At 39.4% G+C, this 21,158-nt stretch overlaps 1 protein-coding gene across 1 annotated transcript; it reads left to right on the top strand.

Annotated features, from left to right (window-relative positions):
- The first annotated feature begins 7,804 nt into the window (after nt 1–7,804).
- Nucleotides 7,805–19,972, top strand: LOC146372836 (sperm-associated antigen 4 protein-like). The gene is made up of 9 exons (XM_084951027.1): nt 7,805–8,888; nt 9,578–9,668; nt 9,791–9,987; nt 10,090–10,148; nt 10,303–10,438; nt 10,516–10,640; nt 10,754–10,927; nt 11,027–11,116; nt 11,305–19,972. Exons 1-9 carry the CDS (start codon nt 8,693–8,695, stop codon nt 11,413–11,415), a joined length of 1,179 nt encoding a protein of 392 aa, XP_084807153.1. The 5' UTR covers nt 7,805–8,692; the 3' UTR covers nt 11,416–19,972.
- The last annotated feature ends 1,186 nt before the right edge of the window (nt 19,973–21,158 follow it).

Here is a 21,158-nt window from a genome sequence, read left to right as displayed (position 1 = left end):
TCCGCGACACATTAAAGGTTGGTCCGTGAAAAATATTGTCGGGCATAAACCGGTCCGTGGCGCAAAAAAGGTTGGAGACCGCTGACCTAGATCACTTAGGCTACGTCCACACGTACACGGGTATTTTTGAACACTGAGATTTTCCGTTTTCGTTTTAAAAAATAATCCCGTCCACACGTAAACGCAGAAATGAAGGAAAACGCTGCTAGGAACATGCCAAAGCAACAGGTGGCGATATATTCCTAACCGTGTGGAAATGTTGGCCAATCAGAAGTCTAGAAGCCTCGGTGGGAAAAAGTGAACAAGGATGTCATATCAAAACAAGCCCACACCTGCAGTTGTTTCAGTTTTTCACTGGTGTTTCCTGTCAGCTGGTCAACCTCACTCAGGCGACATCCATATCAGCCAACCAAACGACAAGCTCCTCCCTTTGTGCTTCAAATCCCTCCCACTCTGAGACAAGGAGCTGAAAGAGAGAGAAAAGAGTCAATTATAAAGAAGAGAGAAAAGTGAAACCCTCCTCAGAAGGTCTGACTCGCATACCTGCAGCTGACCTGTGATGGACTGCAGTTTGGCGTTCACGTCATCCCTCGCCGATGCCAGCAGCCGAGTCTGCAGGGTGCCCTGGAAGAGCTGAGTTAATGTTCGACTCCTCCTGGTCAGGCTCTCCAGCTGGATGAGCCGAGGTCTCCCCTCTCGCCGCTGCCTCTGAACACAGAAACACAAATTGCATCTGAAGCAGGAGGTGCAGATTTTTTCTGCTATTCTTTTCTAAATCCAGGCTTGAAAACGTGGAGGTATTTGGAAAACTTTTTTGGCCAGCGGACGACTGTTGTCTTGCAGAAAGTCAAATCAAACATATGCGATACACAATCAATTCACAAGAACACATTATAAAAATAAGTCCAGTTCTTGCCTGATTTCAAATGAATTCTGCATCAAAACAGGGTGACAGAAGTAAAACGAGTGCACAAAGCCTCACTTTGTACAAGCCTGCTATTACAGTTCTACAGTTCTGCTGTACGAATCTTATGGATACACACTAAATGAAACAATAGTGTGCATGACTCCAGATTCTGATCCCTCATCCTAATATGGTCCCAACATAGCAACAGCAATAAAGCAAATGTTGAGGCTTCAAAATACAAAGTCCATAAACCAATGGCTGACATGGGTTTTATCATAAGGGTGATAAATATACAGATTTCAGTCTGTCTTAGAGATTTGATGTTCATTTACCTGCAGATGCCCTATACGTGCCTGCTCTGTGGTTTTCCACAACGTTTTGCACATCACTATTTAATACAGGAAGTAAGTGAACTAAAACAAGTCATCTTTCCTTGTGAGAGGACCATATTAATGAAACAAACCTCAATGACATCACAGAGATCCCTAAAGATGCTCCTGCTGCTTCTCTTCCTCCTCATCCAAAGCTTCCTTCTCCTTGTCCTCGCCTTCCATCCAATTGTAATTCAACCTAATTGTGTTTCTCCCCCTCCTCTTCCTCATTTTGTTGGAGCTGTGAACACAATTAATGTGAATCTGGATTAATTTGTGCAAACAAGAAAAATCTACAGCTTTTTGGTCAGAGGTGCTCTTGTGATTTAAGCCGGGTAGAGTAGATTTATGTGTTGATGCTGCCTGCTTCAGCTCTGGCTGCTGAGTGATATTTACACCCTGGCTGGATTACAAACTTTAACCATGTGCTGAACTTTGGCCCAGCGTTGATACCTCTTGTTAGTATAACGACCTCTTCTTAGCTTGTATGTATGATGGTGGATAAATGAAATATACAAAGAAAAATTAACTATATTACAAAAGAACATCTATCTTGGAAACATCAAATGACCGGAGCATAACTTGTCAACTAGTCCGAAAATAAGTTATACAGGAACAGTCAAAGACACACCTTCTCATGTCACATTTCTATTCATTTCTATATCATTAGAGTTAGAGTTATCTAATCTAATTATTCATTCAAAACACTTATGCATAGCTGTATTTTATACAGCTCATACAGAATTCAAAGTACAGGTTCATGTGAGTATTTAATGTACGGCTCAGATCTACAGAATTTCAGAGTTTCTAGAGCAGACACAGAGCTCACGTCACCACAGGCTTCAGGCGCCATTTTAGTGACTTTAACAATATGTTAAATTTTAATTTCGGTCTAGCTGGGGAGGCACCAAGATGGCGGCTTGAACAGTCGTGTTTTTTCAGGAGCTCCGAAAGACCGCAAAATTTACTAAGTAACTTTATTCTCTTTCCACTCGAACTATAACTATGGATGCCCAAAAGGTTATTAAGAATGCAAAGCTGCAATTTGTGCCGTCAAACCCCAATGTTAAGACGTCGTCGCATGCTAAAGTCAGTGACCATGGCTATGCTAGCACTGAAGCTGCCAACGTGGGCTTAAACAAGCGAGAACGGGGAGCAGACTCGGCGCCGCCAACTCCATCAAAACAACCTCCAGAGGAGAAAAGAACAAAATCTTCAGAGAAGGAAGATGATATCTCCAATAAAACTATTTTTGAAGCCATTATGGGACTTGACAAGAAATTTGAAGCACAACTGGAGGATATCAAAGAACAAAACAGACAAAGTGCAGCTATGGTTGCCAGCTTGGCTAAGGCTGTAGAGTTTAATGCTGCAGAGATAGTTGATTGCAAACTGAAAGTTGTTAAACTGGCAAATGCGAATGAACAGCTGCTTAAAGAAAACAAAGACTTGAAAAGAAGAGTGAGAGAACAAGAGCGCTACCGAATGAGGTGGTGCCTAAAGCTGAAAGGGGTGAAGGAAGACAAAGACGAAAACATTAGAGTGAAGGTTTTGCAAACGCTTCAGAAGATTGCCCCTGACTTGAACTTAGAAGAGGCCGTTGATATTGTCCACCGCTTAGGGAAACGAGTTGATGGCAGAAACAGAAACATCATTATTCTATTCACACAAAGGCGAATTAAAGAAGAATTGTGGAGGCGCACCAAAGATTCTTCAACCTGCAAGCAAGAAGGCTTCAGCTTCGCTGAGATGTTGCCGCAGGAGGACATACAAGAGGCAACAGCGCCTATGGCCTCTGGTGGAGGAGGCAAGACGTGCGGGTAAACGAGCCTACTTTCGTGGTCCACATGCCTTCATTGATGGACGCAAAGTTGAGGAAAGACAGGAGAACTAAAAATGACAAAAAACTGAAATAGTGGAAACTTGTTCGCGGTCTGAGGAGCTCAGCATTTAGTACTTTTTTTTTCTTTTTTCTCACGTGGTGAGTGATATTCTGTCTATAGTTCATGTTGAATGTTAACATTTGTTTTGGTTCTTTAAATGTTAGGGGTTTAAGAGAATCTGTTAAAAGAAAAGCCTTATTTTTGTACTGCAAAGGTAAAAAATCAAACTGTATTTTTCTACAAGAGACTCATTCATCTGATGGTGATGTATCTTTTTGGTCAAACCAATGGGGCAGCAAAATCCTGTTTAGCCATGGCTCAACGAGGTCGGGGGGTGTAGCGATTTTATTCAATAACTTTCCTGGGGATCTTGTACTACAACGGACTGACTTGAATGGTCATTGGTTGATTGCTGTAATGAGAGTTGAAAGTTTGTTTTTCATTTTAGTCAACGTTTATGGATATAATAATGAAAGTCAGAATAAAATTATGTTAGAAGATATAACTCTAAATATTTTTGAACTTAAAGGTCGATACCCTACAGAATACATTTTAATGGGTGGTGATTGGAATATGACTCCTGATGAATGGACTGATAGATGGCCCTCAAGGACAGGTAGACCACAAAAAAATAACCTAATTATAGATTTTTTGATAAATAACAATTTAGCAGATATTTGGAGAGTAAGAAATCCAGGAATTAAGAGGTTTTCCTGGTTTAAACCAAATGGAGCTTGTAAATCTAGAATAGACTATTGGCTAGGAAGTGACATCATTCTTAACCACACTGTAAAAGTTGTGATGTCAAATGCACCTCTTTCTGATCATTGCTTTATTGAACTGTGCTTAGAATCGGGAATTAGACAATCAAATAAAAGAACTTATTGGAAGTTCAATGCCAAACTTTTACAAAATGAAGACTACTGCAACATAGTCAAAAAAATTATAAAAGATATTATGGCTGATCATCTAATTGTAGGATATATCAGTAAATGGGAATTCATTAAATTCAAAATGAGAGAATTTAATATTCAATTCAGTAAAAACATAAGTCAAAAGCAAAGAGAATATGAATGTAAATTATTCCAAGAAATTACTTATTGCTGTAGTAAAGATGATCTAAATACCCAAGAAAGGAGTAAACTTATGGAGTTGCAAACTAAATTAGATCAGCTCTACCTAAATAAAGCAGAAGGAGCTTTTGTGCGTTCACGGGCCAAGTGGATTGAGGAGGGGGAAAGAAATTCCTCATATTTTTTTAATTTAGAAAAGAGCAGACAAAAAAGAAATTTTATATCTTCTCTGTTAATTGATGGCATTGAATGTGACGACCCTAAAATTTTGGAGAATGAAACTTATACATTCTATTCCAATTTATACTCCTCACAGTTCTCCCAAGCAGATTGTGATGTCTTTTTTGATCAAATAGATAATCTGATCCCTAAAATTGATGAATCATTTAAGGAATTTTGTGAATCTGACTTTAGAATTGAAGAGGTAGATGCATCTGTTAAGAAAATGGCGCTTAATAAATCCCCTGGTCCAGATGGGCTTACAGTTAATTTCTTCCAATTTTTTTGGGAAGACTTAAGGGAAATTTTATTCAAGCTATACTGGCCAGTATTGAAAAGGGAGAATTGATGTCTAGCATGAAACAAGGATTAATTACATTAATTCCTAAACCAAACAAAGATAAACGACAATTGGATAACTTAAGGCCCATAACTTTATTAAATACAGATTATAAAATTTTCTCTAGCTCAGTTGCAACAAGGCTCAAACAAGGGGTTTCAAGTATAATTAGTGAGACACAATCAGGGTTTTTGAAAGACAGGAACATTCATAATAATATCAGATTGGTTTTAGACTTACTGGACTACAATGATCTAATTGGTGATGACAGTTTTATTCTTTTCTTGGACTTTTATAAAGCTTTCGATTCAGTAGAACATCCTTTTATTTTAGAAACACTAACTCGATTTGGATTTGGGGATAAATTTAGGAAGATAATAGATATACTGTATAATGATATAAATAGCTCTGTGTCATTAGGCTATGGTACTGGTAAAAGATTTAGCGTCAAAAGAGGAATTAGGCAAGGGTGTGGAAGCTCTCCGTTGTTGTTCATAATGGTTGTGGAGATGCTCGCAATTCTAATTAAAAACAGCAGCGTTGCCGGAATTGAGATTATGGATAATTTTTTAATAATTAGTCAACTTGCGGATGACACTACTCTTTTCTTAAAAAATGAACATCAGATTCCCCTGGTAAAACAAATACTCACTACATTCTCAAAAGCTTCAGGCTTAAAGTTAAATTTAAATAAATGTGAATTATTGGCATTAAAGGAGTGTAATTCACAATTACTGTACGATATAAAGGTGAAGAAGGAGGTAAAATATTTGGGCATCACAATTTCAAAAGATCACAAAGTCTTAGAAAAAGCGAATATTTTAGATAATGTTGACAAATGTAAGACAATCTTAAATAAGTGGTTACAAAGAGACATCACAATTTTTGGAAGAATATTATTAACCAAAATGGATAGTTTATCTAGATTTATATATCCAGCTTACTCTTTATCAATATCGAATAAAGTTATTAAAACAATTAATAGCTTGAATTTTAATTTTATTTGGAGGAATAAGTGCCATTATATATCTAAAGATGATTTGGTTAAACCATACATTGAAGGCGGTGGAAACGCAATTGATTTTGATATAATGAATGGTGTTTTGAAACTTAAATGGTTAAAATCCTTCCTAAATAATCCACACTCCATTTGGTTTTTTATACCAAGTAAGGTCTTTAACACACTGGGGGGTATCGACTTTCTCCTAAAGTGTGACTTTGAAATTACTAAGCTACCTGTTAAACTCTCTGAATTCCATAAACAGGTCCTTCTTTATTGGAAAATGTTATTTAAACATAATTTCACTCCACATAATAGCCCAATTTGGAACAATAGATATATACTGATGAACAGGAAATCTATTTTTATTCAAGATTGGTTCTCAAAAGGTGTTTGGGCAATTGCCCATTTTGTAGATGAGGAAGGACATGTTCTAGGACATCAAGATTTTTGCCAAAAGTTTAATATCCAATGTTCTAAAAGTAAATTTAATCGGGTTATAAAATCCATTCCATTGTCACTTAAAAACATAGTTGTAAATGATATAATATATTCTGACATCTCCCCCAAGTTAAGGCAATTATATATAGATGGTATTCGATTTTGTGATGTTAAATGCAATAATAAGTTTCTTAGATCTTCATTAAGGAGTCTTTATTCTCCAAATTTACTTAGACGTAATTACATATTAAAAGATTTCCAAAGGGAAGAAATTGAAAAAATAAGAACTGATTATATCACCTTCCCTATCCCTCCTAAAGGGAAAGAAGTCCAATTTAAAATCTTGAATAAAATTTACCCGACAAATAGACTCCTTAGTGATAGATTCAAAATAGAAACGGGTAATTGTGTATTTTGTGAAACAGAAGAGGAGGATTTGGACCATCTATTCTTTTTGTGCAATTTTATACAAATATTTTGGTTGGATTTTCATACCTGGCTTTATTCCAGTGGGATTCAAATGACCCCATTTACCTTAAATATGATAATGTTTGGAGTGTTTTTGAAAGAAAAGAAAGCTAATTATGGTGTTAATGTGTTATTAATCTTGTGCAAGCATTTTATACATAAATGTCGCTTTTTTAAAACTAAACCAACACTAGCTTACTGGAAAAACGACTTAAACCTGTTGGTTAAATCTTTGACTTTAGTTAAAAAGAAAAAGGCTGCTTTTTTTGTTTCCTTTATGGAAGATTTTGATTTAGTGAGTTAATAATCTGTCAAATTATGTGACCCCATCTTTATATTATTTTTTATTTTTTATTTTCACTATGTATGAAAGTTGCTAATATGTAAGAAATGTCTATTCTCTGAATCTGTAATATATGGTGCATTTTGTTTGTATGTTTATATTACTAATAAAAAAAACAAAAAAAACAAAAAAAAAACAGCGAAAACTAAATTGTATTTTTGTTACTATTGATGCTGCTGATGAATAAATTTGATTCTAATTGTTTTTTTAAACAATCTGGGTTTATTAAAAAAAAAATCACCATCCCTCCAGCTTTTTCGTGGCCAAAACTGTCCGTGTGTTATGTTTTTGTTTCTTTGCTACTTTTTCTGCATAAAGTTTTTTCACAAATATAAAATAGTCATTACTTTTTACATTTTTAATCCTCCAAACACCCTTTTCTAGTACAATGCACTTGTTTGAAGACAACCTCAAAACTCACCATTTCATATATCAGCAGTGCTACTGGAAATTATTGTACAGTGGTCCCTCGCTATAACGCGGTTCACCTTTCACGGACTCGCTGTTTCGCTGATTTATTTTTTTTTTAACAGCAAATTGTTTTGTGCGTTCTGATTGCTGTAGACCATTGTCAATCAATCTAGTGCCGTGTCTTCTGCACGGCAGCGGTCCCCAACACCCGGGTCCGTTTGGTACCGGGCCGCGAGAGTTGAGGCTCGGGTGTGAAGTGTATGGTTTTCAGGGTTTTTAATCGTTAAGTCAGGTTCCCTGGGTCTTTTCCCGTGTTGTAGCCGTGCGTCTTATTTTGAAAGAACTATTTACGCGTTACCATAGCGACCGGAGAGCATCAAGAAGCAGAGAGGAGGATGTTACTCTCAATGTTGTTGGTGCATTTCAGGAGGACCCTGCTAATAAAGTTACACAATCACACAGTGAATTCGCGTTTATTGTTATATTTACAAAATACCAGTTGACAGTTGGTTTAAATAATAATAATGGATTGCATTTATATAGCGCTATTCAAGACCCTCAAAGCACTTTACAATTCCACTATTCATTCACTCTCACATTCACACACTGGTGGAGGCAGCTACAGTTGTAGCCACAGCTGCCCTGGGGCAGACTGACAGAGGCGAGGCTGCCATATCGCGCCATCGGCCCCTCTGGCCATCACCAGTACGTGGTAGGTGAAGTGTCTTGCCCAAAGACACAACGACCGAGACTGTCGGAGCCGGGGCTCGAACCGGCAACCTTTGGATCGATTCGGATCGGTCGCTTCCCAGCTCATCCGACCCGGATCCGCATTGGATCCGCTGTTGATTATAAGCTAGAATGATGCCCGCTAATGTTTGGCTCGAGTGTCCTAAAATCACACTTTCCCTCTGAGAAACGGTTTCATTACACTTTAATACCGTATTTAAATGACCGTGGTCTTGCCTCATTCTCATATACGTCACAATTTTCTCACAGCAAAATCAAACAAATTAGTGACAGTGAATATGGAAAAGTTTTCTTCATTCACTGCAACACACCTTTGCACATGGGCTCGTGAGCGCCTGTGTTGTGCTATATGAATGTTGACAATATGATGCGGTGTTTATAAAGGCACTGAGAAGGAAAGGTATTTAATTAAGAGCAAATTTCATTTAAAAAAAAAACAGAACTACACTCACACCTTTGCGCGTGCGCACACGAAGCGCTGCTCTTATGGAACGCGCGTGCGTCATATTCGATTTGTGCGTGTATCCGTTTGTAACGTCCCTGAAAAAGCTGCGGTTTGAAATTTTTCTCCTGCACCTAAGTTTTCTGGTTCAGATGAGTTCAGTGAGAAGTGCTAAACGTCCAAATTTACGGAAAAGCGCACTTACTGATTCAGTTTCTTCAACTTTCGTTTTAAGTGAAGGTAAGTGCTCTTTAGACTAAAAATCAACAAGTACAAAAACAGAGTATGTTTTAGCTTCACATCTTACATTTAATATGTTTCAAATCTGAACATTTAAAAAATGATATCCAGTTGATTATGTCAGAAAAGCACTTTTTAGTGCATTCTACTGTAAAGGTGATTTTACTGCTTACCTGTTAGACGCAGCTTGTCTGATCAAAATTGTTTCCTTTTGTATATTAACTATAAAAACAAAGAGTTTTTAATTCTTAAAACCTTTTGACAGGATTTTGGGCCAAATTCATTTAGTTGCTTTGAGCTTTTCTTTACCGCTGTGGTGATTTCCTCTTTTTCTGAATTTTAAAAACTACATTGTGAACAAACAAACTGACATGTGAAAGAGATTTTTTTGCAAGAAAATGTTGTGATCTGTTGCTATGATATGAATCATAACAATATGAGGCTATGTTTTTGAAGACACTGGGAAAATAAAGTTCTTTATTAAGAGCGGATTTCATAAATGGGTGTGATTCAAATATTATTCTGTTCATTAAAAAGAACAAGCTGGCATCGTGAAGTTTATATATAAGAGAATTTGCACTGATTTGTACAGAGTTGCTTCTGATGGAAACATGCTCAAATCATAGTTAAGTCTGATAAGCTTTGTGTCAGAGACTCACTTAACCCCATGTTTCCCTTTCATTTTACAGCCATGTTGAGAAGAAGCCAAAGACTTCAGTCTAACGGCTATTACGGCAGCCAAGGAGAGCCCTTAATCTCCTACAAGGAGACTTTACACAGGTTAGTGCTGGTCTACATGTTCTTTGTTGTCATCCACTGACATAGATGCATGTGTTGTAATCATAATCCATTTGTTCTTCCATGTACATTTTTTCTTCCATGATTTTGTTTTTTCTGTGCAGAGTTTTCAAAAGGCGACGTCCCCGTCCAGTCCCTGACAATACTGACCGAGACACAGTTGAACACAACACTGTTGACTGTGACACTGTGGACTACAATAACGATGGTTTTGTTGACTACAGTAGTGGCAGCAGCAGAGGTCTCTTTAGAGCCATCAAGGCATTGGGACTTTTGGTCCTCATGCTGGCCTTGTGTTTTGGTAAATGATCTCCTTCCACAAACAATTACAGTCTTTCTAGTACTATGTGCTTTTCTTCTGGATTAAGCTTCTCTTCTTATTCTGTTTCTCTTCATCCACCAGGATTGATTTTCAGTATTGGAGGGCTGAAAATGGACTTTTCCACCCCGTTCATGAGTGAGGTATGAAAAACATATGAAGCTCATAATATATTCCCTGAAAATTAATCAGACAATGACAGTTTATTATTATTATTTTATATCTATCTATCTATCTATCTATCTATCTATCTATCTATCTATCTATCATAACATGAATGGTTCTTCTCAATTGCAGTACTCACTGAATGGACAAGAACAGGTGGAAAGGCAGCTACAAGAGCTGCAAAGGGAGTTAATAGACTTACGAAAAAGAATTGACTTCCTTCTTCCAGTTGGGGACAGGATGCCCAACTTTGCTCTGGAGGAACTGGGTAAGACATGAAATCGGATCAGAATTTCTTTGTTGTTGTTTTGCGATTCCTTTCTCACCCTGTGTTTTTATCTACAGGAGCAAAGATTGTTAAAGAACAGTCTTCAGCATCCTACCTTTCAGAACAGGCTGGATTGAAGCTGTGGGGGCTTACATTGATACCCGCAAAACCACCCTGTGTAAGCCCAAGAGTCGTTATTCAGGTATAATCTACTTTCACAAAAAAACAAGATACTATCTCACACATCTGCATGATTTAATAGTCAAACACTAGCGGTCCAAACTGAACTCTGTTTTTGTTTCTTTTTCTCTGTAGGGTGGAGCACCCATGGTCCCAGGAGTGTGTTGGAGTTTTGCGGGCTCCCAGGGACATTTAACAATTAAGCTGCCACACAGCATCGCCATCAGCCATGTGACACTGGGTCACATTTCTAAGACTGTGTCACCATCTGGAAAGGTCTCCAGTGCTCCCAGGATGTTTTCAGTGTTTGTAAGTCACAGATTTCCACTGCACCACTGTTCAGCTGTTGCATTTTACATATGTGTATATAGAGAACAACTTTATCTGTATTTATTTCTGTCTTTTCAGGGAAAGAGAGCATTAGACGACAGTGGTGTCCACCTGGGAACATTCGTCTATGATGAAAATGGAGATCCACTCCAAACATTCAGGATACCCGTGAGTACACTGTGCCATTAGACACATGCACATAGACTTTTCTATCCAGAGTACTTAGAGGTTAGCTCCCCTTGCTATCTGTATATCCTCCCTCATAATAATCACAGTATTCCTAAATTTACCATCCTTTCAAGAGTCAAGAAAACTATTATGCAACTAACCCATCTTGCTTTTGTTTTGTCTCTCAGGACGACAAAGTAGACGTCATCCGCTCCATTACGCTGCATGTGTTGGACAACTGGGGCAATCGTGAGTATTCCTGTCTGTACAAGTTCCGAGTTCATGGAAAGCTGGCATAACTAGCTTCCCATGAACTCCATCTATAAAAGAAAAGAGAGGAAAAATGTGAAAGTGAATCAGACTGCAACACATATTTAAATAATTGTGTTTGAAAGAAATTGTCAATTTAACCCATTTTTTTCTCCAGCGAACGTCCATCCTACCAGGTAAGACATGTCTGATTAAGATGTTTGCAGTCTGATTCACCTCACCCCCAACCAGCCGTGGCAGAGGGCTTGCCCCTCCCTGAGCCTGGCTCTGCCAGAGGTTTCTTCCTGTTAAAAGGGAGTTTTTCCTCTCCACTGTTGCCAAGTGCTTGCTCAGAGGGGATCATCTGATTGTTGGGGTTTTTCTTCTCTTATATTGTAGGGTTTTTACTCTACATATACAGTGCTTAACAAATTTATTACATCACCTGTCATAGAAATAAGAACACCCCAAATTTCTTAAATTCTTACATTAGGTGATGTTCCACTAACTTTGTTAAGCACTGTTATTGTGAATTGGAACTCATTTGGACTGAATTAAATTTCTTGTAAAACATAAAAATTCTCTAAATTGTCTCCACTGGAAATTTAGAGATTTTTAAAACAACAAGAATAAAATTGTAAGAAAATATTTTTCATGTCTTTTGGTATTCTTAATTGTCAGAGTATATTAAACAAGCGTGATAACACTACGGCCAGAGGATTTAAATTTTGAAAAATGAACATTTAAACTCCCAAAAGTAAAGAAAGTAAAGTCCATGTTGCATGTGCTGTGATATGAGAAGCCTTCACTGTGATGCAGGCTTTGAGGTTTAGTGAGGTAACTTCAGGTTTAACCATGTGATTGTAGTTGGGACACCAGATAGACCAGGGGTCGGCAACCTGCGGCTGCGGAGCCGCATGCGGCTCTTTAGTCCTTTTAGTGCGGCTCCGCGTGGTTTGGGAAAATAAATTTGGTTTTTTTAAGTAATTGGCTGAAGTGTATTTTATTTATGTTAGTTCTTTGTTAACTTGTAGTTCTAAATTGGAAGATTATTGTGATATTGAAATACAAACATAAAATTATATTCTATTATTTTTTGATCGCTCAAAATAAGCGTCACACTCACGGAAGCCGGCGTACCCGCTGAAACGCCGTGCATTTATCGAGACTTTCAACCCCAGGTAGGCCAATTGTGGATCTTCGGATCCACATTATGTCAGCAGCTGTTCTCCACCGTGAACTATGTTAAAACAAACACCGCTCGCGCCTGACAGATGACAGCTTACAGTCCTGCGTAAAGATGAAAGTGACTTCGTACAGCCCCGATTTCCAGATGCTGTGCGCAGAGCTTCAGGAGCAGAAGTCCCATTGTAAACATACCACGGCAGACTCGACGATGTTTCCATGAACACGCTTTTCAGCATCTCTTTATTGACCACTTTTCACACACAGTTGCTGTACAGCCGGCTGTAGCTTTTCAGCTCACAGCCCGACACACACCAACAACAACACAACAGCATAGAGAGCACAGACGTTAAGGCGGCGAGGCGTGATTGCGGGTGCCGCTCAGGTGCGCCCGCCTCCCCTGCAGCGGCGCTGCAGACCACGCCCCGCCGCACACATTAACCAGGTAAAATACATATTTAGGCAGAATTTTGCAAATATCTGTTTTTCAATTTTTAGCAGCATAGAGCTTTTTTTCCAATTATTTTTTAAAAGTCAGGTCAAGGCTCCAAAAGCACAAAGACGATATAAGGGTGGCGGCTCACCACAGGTTTTGTTTGCTGGATCATTTTAGTTCAGCTTTCCTTTTGTTATATTTCTTTAAGAGTTCAAAATGTGTTAATTACATAAATAAAAGAAAAATTTTATTTATGCCATGATAGAGAAATATAGAGAAAATGTAATTTTCTCTATAGCAGTTCATGGATTTCATAAGCAACACACCTCAGTTGTTCACACAAAGCATAAAGGTATAAAAACAATATATAGACTGTTATCTTCATTTTAGATGTCAGAAAGTATTTGCGGCTCCCAGTGTTTTCTTTTGCGTGGAAATCGTGTCCAAATGGCGCTTTGGGTGTTAAAGGTTGCTGACCCCTGAGATGGACCATTAAGCATATTGCATCTTGTTTTTTAACTTCATCAATTTCGCAGATTTCACTGGAAATTTTTATTTAATAACCCCAAATTTGGACTTATTGATAACAGAAACAAGCTTCTACACTCATTTTATTTAGTTCTGTTAATTTCAAAACAAAGCTTCTTTTCCTTTTTCTTGACTAATGGTGTCACCTCCTGTAAGTTGTCATGACTTTTGAGTCATGATATGTATAAATTCTAAATGAGTGAAAGTCAGGGACTGGGCCAGATCGGACGGTCTGAGGCAGCTTTGTTCTGGTCTCCACCTCTGTGTGGAGTTGCTTCCTTGAGCTCATCCACTCACATCTGCAGGTAGTTTGAAATCAAGAGGCTGTGCATTTAGGAGCTGTGGTGCTAGATCTCCAGCAGTTTGTATTTCTGCCATGGTAGTAAATGGGCTCTGTCTCTTGTCTTCATTTCTCTGCGTTTACTCTTTAGTAACTTTTGTATATCATCTTCTCTGTAGAACTACACACCTGCTACTATATAACTCATCTGGAAATCTTACCTCTCCCGTCTCGAGGAATTTCCAGTTATCAGCAGGTTTTTGCCATTCTGCTTGCAGCTACGCCAGGGGTGTCCAACTCCAGGCCTCGAGGGCCGGTGTCCTGCAGGTTTTAGATCTCAACCTGGGTCAACACACCTGAATGAAATGATTAGTTCATTACCAGGCCTCTGGAGAACTTCAAGACATGTTGAGGAGGTCATTTAGCCATTTAAATCAGCTGTGCTGGATCAGGGACACATCTCAAACCTGCAGGACACCGGCCCTCGAGGCCTGGAGTTGGACACTCATGAGCTGCGCCATGCCTCTCCAAAAAGCCCCAAAATCACACACGCTTGGTTTGAAACCCGGCCAGCCCACTGATAACCACCCTCGCCATCATCACCCAGTGCATGCCAAGTAAGGCAAAGCAGAGCAGTTATCCAAGCAGCCATTCTCCATCTTCTCACCTACGAGTACTATCTTATATGATACCTGATATAGCTCATAGCTTCTGCCCACCCAGCTCCCCCTCTTCCCAGCAGCACTTTGAAAACAAATACTGAAAACACGAATCCCACCATCTGGCTCTGTTTTTGGGGCTCAGTAACAGTCGAATCATGGCACTGAAAATTCTTTTTTAATGGTATCCGTCATGTTCTCTAGGAAGTGGTTGGAGAGCTCAACCTCACAGCTGTGTAAACTTTCATGTGCTCTTCTACTAAAAACACTTAAAGTGCTTTACACAACTTGGCTCATTCACCCAGAAGATCCATTAGAGCTGATTGAGGAGCATCAGGGTGCAGAAGTAAGCTTGAGAGAAGGCGAGAAGGAGAAAAGACACAACCAACATGAGCACAAGGACAAACTAGGGTCACACACAACTTTATACAAGTAAAGACACACATACATGTACAGTAGTACAAAGAATATTATGTAAAGCCGCTCGACAATAGTGGAAAGAATACCAATAAAGTGTATCAATATAAGTACGCGTCTGCAGTTCAGCATCAACAAATGAAGTTAACAGGAGTTCATGTGACTAGTTCACATGACATAGAAATCAGCTTTTAAACAGAGTGCAGTTATGGGTTTCTTCAAATATTAACTAGGTGACAATAAATGTCACCCACAGACCCACCAATTAAACTGTAAACAAGACATGATCAGCGTTAATTGTTCACTGTTTCAAAAGAAAATAAAGTCCCTGTAACAACGTGTCAGTGACACAGATGTTTTTGAAGCTGTTGTTAAAGTTGTTTACACCAACGTTTAAATCTAATACAACAGGAAGGAAGAACAAAAATGGTCACAACTATTACTAACAGTGTGACTCACAGTAGTAATTGCTTCATTCAATCTGCCACATCAGAGCACTCTACCTGAAAAAAGGACAGCAGGTGTGTTTTTGTAACATTTTTTTAAAGAAAAAAACTTAAATGAAATTAAACATGAATTGTTTTTGAAGTTTTTCAAAAAAAAATCCACGTTGTGCGTACTTGCGTTCTCGTGATACGTCATCAGTCTGAGACCAAGTACTGTTCCAATTCAAAGTACGCATCAAGCCGAGAACGCGAAAAAGTCCCGGATGTGTTCTCGCTCCGCCCGTTTTATCGAGCATGCATCGGTGGTGACTTGTGTGGACTTGGTACAGCTAAATATCCCAGAATGCATTTCGTCCAAAACTCAAACGCGGCAATGGCGGACGAGCGGGGCTAAAAACTTTTAAATATTACTATTTCTGGGTCACAAAATACACTTTTAAGTTATTTTCAAGCGAGAAAGTAGCTGTGCAAACTTCAAATATCTGCTCGATTTATTAAGATATCATATATTTCCAAACGTGTTCAGATGTTTTCGGAGACGTCTGTGACCCGCCAGCTCCATAGCAGACAGCGAGGTCAAGGATCACTAAAGCCGGCGAGAACAGCGGACTCCTGGCTCATCGTTTTCAACCCCCCCGCGGTCTTTTCGCTACTCAGGTTAAACAAACCCCAGCAGCTGTCTATTGTATTGAGTGTCCACTAAAATTAAAATAAAAGCGTTCTAACATCTCACTTGCTTGTTTTTATTAAGGCATACATGTACACTATTTTTATTAATAGATATTTCGCTACTGAGGTTAAACATGATATATAAGTAAATTAGATAACTTCTGAATGTTAAGTTTGGTTTATTTCAGTGTTTTATTTGTTCCTGAGTAAATCGGTTTGGCTGTGATTAAAGTTAAGCTTCATAACATGTTACTCACAGTTAAATTAAGAGGGGACGGCAGTAAAAACTCCAGACGTGTGACATCATCAAGTACGCTGGTAATCCAATCCGGTCGTTAAGTGATGACGTGACGAATCCTACTTCCGGGCCTAAAGTAGTCTGTGTTTAATATGGCTTTTGTGTTGTTAACATGTTTAATGTTTTGTATTTTCTTCTATTTAATCTCAAAAAGCTCCTAAAACAGTCAGTGATCACTGCTGACCTCCCTCGGCTTTTATTACCGCTAATCATTTATTTAAGCTCAGTTTTTAAAACCTTAGGATGTAACTACAGCCCAGCCCATGCAGCAGTATATGAATGACTAACCTCGTATTGTGGATGGATTATCTCAGTTGTTCTCCTGGCTGAAGTTTGGTCCTTTTACAGCATCCTGCCTTGCGATTACATTTGTTCCTGACCACCGAGAACACTCACGTTAACTTTTATCGAGTGGAAAAAAGGTTAACTTGTTTATATTATGCTAACATAGCTGTGTCGCTAGCGGTCACGTAGCACATCATTATATACCAGCTAGCCAAACTTCAGTAACCCTACAAACGTCACTGCTGTTTAGTTTTCTGTCTTCATTTATGTTGGAAGTGATAACAGAGCTGTACGTTTGAATTTGTTTCCAAAACCCCGCAGTCAGGACATGCTATATTGTATTTAGATAGAAGCTAGCGAGCTAACTTCCTGCTAACTTCTAACTCCGTTAAATGTCATAAATTCCGTTTTCATGGATGCCTGGATGTTAAACTCAATTGTTACACCTGGTAGAGCAGAACGCTGATCATTTTATTAAAGATGAAAGACTTTAGACAGTTTTTCAACTCTCAGTAATGCCATAGTGATCGTTTGATATATGGACCTGCAGCGGAGTTTAGGCCCAGACACGGCTAGTGACGTCAGACTTAACGACCGGATTGTACAATTTGCAAGGCCGCGCTCGCGTTCTCGGCAAGTCCGGTCTCGCCGAGAACGCGAGTATGTACTTGCGTACTTAGAATTGAGAAAGGGCCATGCTGCTAGTGATGGGATTTACGGCTCTTTTTAAAGCTCGGCTCACTAAAAGGAGCCGGATTTTTCGGCTCCCAACTAGTGATGTGTGGATCGATCCTGAAATATCGATTCCTCCGATACCAATCATTTATGTTCTAGAATCAATTCTCACATTAAAATATCGATATTTTAGTAATTTAGAGTAAATTTGTAGTTTATCATTAACAGGAACACAGTGGAAAGAAACTATAACATTCGGATTGTCTACATTCAAAGGAACTACTTCCTCTTCCGCCTTTCATAGTCATGTGCGAAATACGGCTGTATAAATGTCTCGCAGCCCCTTGGCGTGCGCACTCACAACAATGGCTGAGTGTAATTGGAGTCATGTGCGGACGTATTTTAACTCCACAAAGAGCTTAGACGTGGTTTGCGATATATGTGGCAAAAAAGTGCTCCAAGACTGAGGTGTTGTGGCCGTACTAGGGAGACATTCAAAAGGGCTGTTTGGGGGGGGTGATAAATACATTTTACAGGGTTTATTTATCGGATAAAATACGTTAAATGTCACCGTTATTATTGGCCGGCCCGGAAACAGCGGGGGTTGTCCAAATTCAGAGGCTGCTTCCACCTGAGGACCCGGCCTTTGCGGTCTAAAGAAAGCCGGGTAGTACGTCACGAGCTCCCTCGGTGGACTGAAACTCTGCCGTCTGCTCCTTGCTATCTAAAATATAAGCGGGCACTGACCTAAACTCTCGACCGTCTCACACTTCTGTTTAATCGGTTTTCTGTTTGACGTTTATTCAGCTGTGTGAAAACCCCGGAGGAACCCACCCGAGGGATTAATAAAGTTAAATTTAATTCAATCTAATCTAATAACTTTAATCTCAGCCAAACCGATTTACTCACAAACAAATAAAACACTGAAAAAGCCAAACAATAACATTTTTAAGTTATCAAAGTGACTTATATATCATGTTTAACCCGAGCAGCGAAAGACCGCGGGGGTTTGAAAACGATGTGTCGGTCGGCTCAGATATTTGAAGTTTACACAGCTACATACTCACCTGAAAATATGTTAAAAGTTTTTTTGCGACCCAGAAAGAGAAATAAGAGTAATATTAAAACTAAGCAGCTGCAGTAGTAGTAGCCATTGTTGGAAACTGGAATTGGCTGGGCCGCGCTATAAATTCTGTGATATGGTTTTTCAATTTTGTTGTCCGGGTGGAAAATTGGGAAAAATTCGGGAGAATTCGGTGTTCTCCCGGAAAAATCGGGAGGGTTGGCATGTATGGTTGTGTCAACATCACTAACATGGTCAAACACCTCAGAGTAAATCATATCACAGAATATGACGAGCGTATGTTGAGGCGAACTGAAGAGGAGGACAGGGACAGGTGCTGCTGGGGCGAGACAGACGTCTCTCACGGAGTCCTTTAGTGCTGCAGGCAGGCAAGGTGTTCAAATAGCACAACTTCAGTTTTTTGTATTTCTATATGATGAACTCTGCATTATTAAATAATAATAATAAGTAATCTGATGTCCTGTAATCATTATGATGCTATAATTTGAGATACAATAAATAAAATAAGTTTTTGTACAAAGTATCGGTATCGGATCGGTATCGTCGATACCACCCTGAATATTACTTGGTATCGGATCGGAAAGGAAATCAGTGGTATCGCACATCACTACTCCCAACCAGCTCTTCAGGTTGTTTTGTTGCTTTAATTAATTTATTATTAACAACAATATAAAATTATGTACAAAAGGAATTACTAATGTAAAAACAAAACAAAACATGGTTTTATTTATATATGTTTATATATAAATATATACGTGGCCCCTAGAGACAAAGCACGTACAAACTCCAAAACACATTTCTAGCGTTAACTGAACTTGGAAAACAGAGCTACCTAGATCAGCGGTCCCCAACCCCCGGGCCTCGGACCGGTACCGGTCCGTGAGTCGTTTGGTACCGGGCCGCGAGAGTTGAGGCTCAGGTGTGAAATGTATAGTTTTCAGGGTTTTTATCGGTTTTCAGCGTTATTTTGTTATCGTTTTTATCGTTAACTCTGTTTTCCTGGGTCTTTTCACGTGCGTTATGAATAAATCTTCTTTTTTTCGGTACCGGTACTAGTTTTATTTTGTTGTATTTATCCGCGACACATTAAAGGTTGGTCCGTGAAAAATATTGTCGGGCATAAACCGGTCCGTGGCGCAAAAAAGGTTGGAGACCGCTGACCTAGATCACTTAGGCTACGTCCACACGTACACGGGTATTTTTGAACACTGAGATTTTCCGTTTTCGTTTTAAAAAATAATCCCGTCCACACGTAAACGCAGAAATGAAGGAAAACGCTGCTAGGAACATGCCAAAGCAACAGGTGGCGATATATTCCTAACCGTGTGGAAATGTTGGCCAATCAGAAGTCTAGAAGCCTCGGTGGGAAAAAGTGAACAAGGATGTCATATCAAAACAAGCCCACACCTGCAGTTGTTTCAGTTTTTCACTGGTGTTTCCTGTCAGCTGGTCAACCTCACTCAGGCGACATCCATATCAGCCAACCAAACGACAAGCTCCTCCCTTTGTGCTTCAAATCCCTCCCACTCTGAGACAAGGAGCTGAAAGAGAGAGAAAAGAGTCAATTATAAAGAAGAGAGAAAAGTGAAACCCTCCTCAGAAGGTCTGACTCGCATACCTGCAGCTGACCTGTGATGGACTGCAGTTTGGCGTTCACGTCATCCCTCGCCGATGCCAGCAGCCGAGTCTGCAGGGTGCCCTGGAAGAGCTGAGTTAATGTTCGACTCCTCCTGGTCAGGCTCTCCAGCTGGATGAGCCGAGGTCTCCCCTCTCGCCGCTGCCTCTGAACACAGAAACACAAATTGCATCTGAAGCAGGAGGTGCAGATTTTTTCTGCTATTCTTTTCTAAATCCAGGCTTGAAAACGTGGAGGTATTTGGAAAACTTTTTTGGCCAGCGGACGACTGTTGTCTTGCAGAAAGTCAAATCAAACATATGCGATACACAATCAATTCACAAGAACACATTATAAAAATAAGTCCAGTTCTTGCCTGATTTCAAATGAATTCTGCATCAAAACAGGGTGACAGAAGTAAAACGAGTGCACAAAGCCTCACTTTGTACAAGCCTGCTATTACAGTTCTACAGTTCTGCTGTACGAATCTTATGGATACACACTAAATGAAACAATAGTGTGCATGACTCCAGATTCTGATCCCTCATCCTAATATGGTCCCAACATAGCAACAGCAATAAAGCAAATGTTGAGGCTTCAAAATACAAAGTCCATAAACCAATGGCTGACATGGGTTTTATCATAAGGGTGATAAATATACAGATTTCAGTCTGTCTTAGAGATTTGATGTTCATTTACCTGCAGATGCCCTATACGTGCCTGCTCTGTGGTTTTCCACAACGTTTTGCACATCACTATTTAATACAGGAAGTAAGTGAACTAAAACAAGTCATCTTTCCTTGTGAGAGGACCATATTAATGAAACAAACCTCAATGACATCACAGAGATCCCTAAAGATGCTCCTGCTGCTTCTCTTCCTCCTCATCCAAAGCTTCCTTCTCCTTGTCCTCGCCTTCCATCCAATTGTAATTCAACCTAATTGTGTTTCTCCCCCTCCTCTTCCTCATTTTGTTGGAGCTGTGAACACAATTAATGTGAATCTGGATTAATTTGTGCAAACAAGAAAAATCTACAGCTTTTTGGTCAGAGGTGCTCTTGTGATTTAAGCCGGGTAGAGTAGATTTATGTGTTGATGCTGCCTGCTTCAGCTCTGGCTGCTGAGTGATATTTACACCCTGGCTGGATTACAAACTTTAACCATGTGCTGAACTTTGGCCCAGCGTTGATACCTCTTGTTAGTATAACGACCTCTTC

The sequence above is a fragment of the Perissodus microlepis genome, chromosome 14 (assembly GCF_051167445.1).
Source record: "Perissodus microlepis isolate ML-2025 ecotype Zambia chromosome 14, ASM5116744v1, whole genome shotgun sequence".
Lineage (NCBI taxonomy): Eukaryota > Metazoa > Chordata > Actinopteri > Cichliformes > Cichlidae > Perissodus > Perissodus microlepis.
The sequence above is the reverse complement of the archived record's forward strand: the minus strand, read 5'-3'. Positions and strand labels throughout refer to the sequence as shown.

Excerpts from the sequence above, each read along its gene's own strand:
- LOC146372836 (XM_084951027.1), top strand. The coding sequence starts at position 8,693 with ATGGAACGCGCGTGCGTCATATTCGATTTGTGCGTGTATCCGTTTGTA. Across the intron at positions 10,149-10,302 it reads CCACCCCGTTCATGAGTGAG|TACTCACTGAATGGACAAGA; the intron begins GTATGAAAAACA and ends TCTCAATTGCAG. Across the intron at positions 10,641-10,753 it reads GCCCAAGAGTCGTTATTCAG|GGTGGAGCACCCATGGTCCC; the intron begins GTATAATCTACT and ends TTTTCTCTGTAG.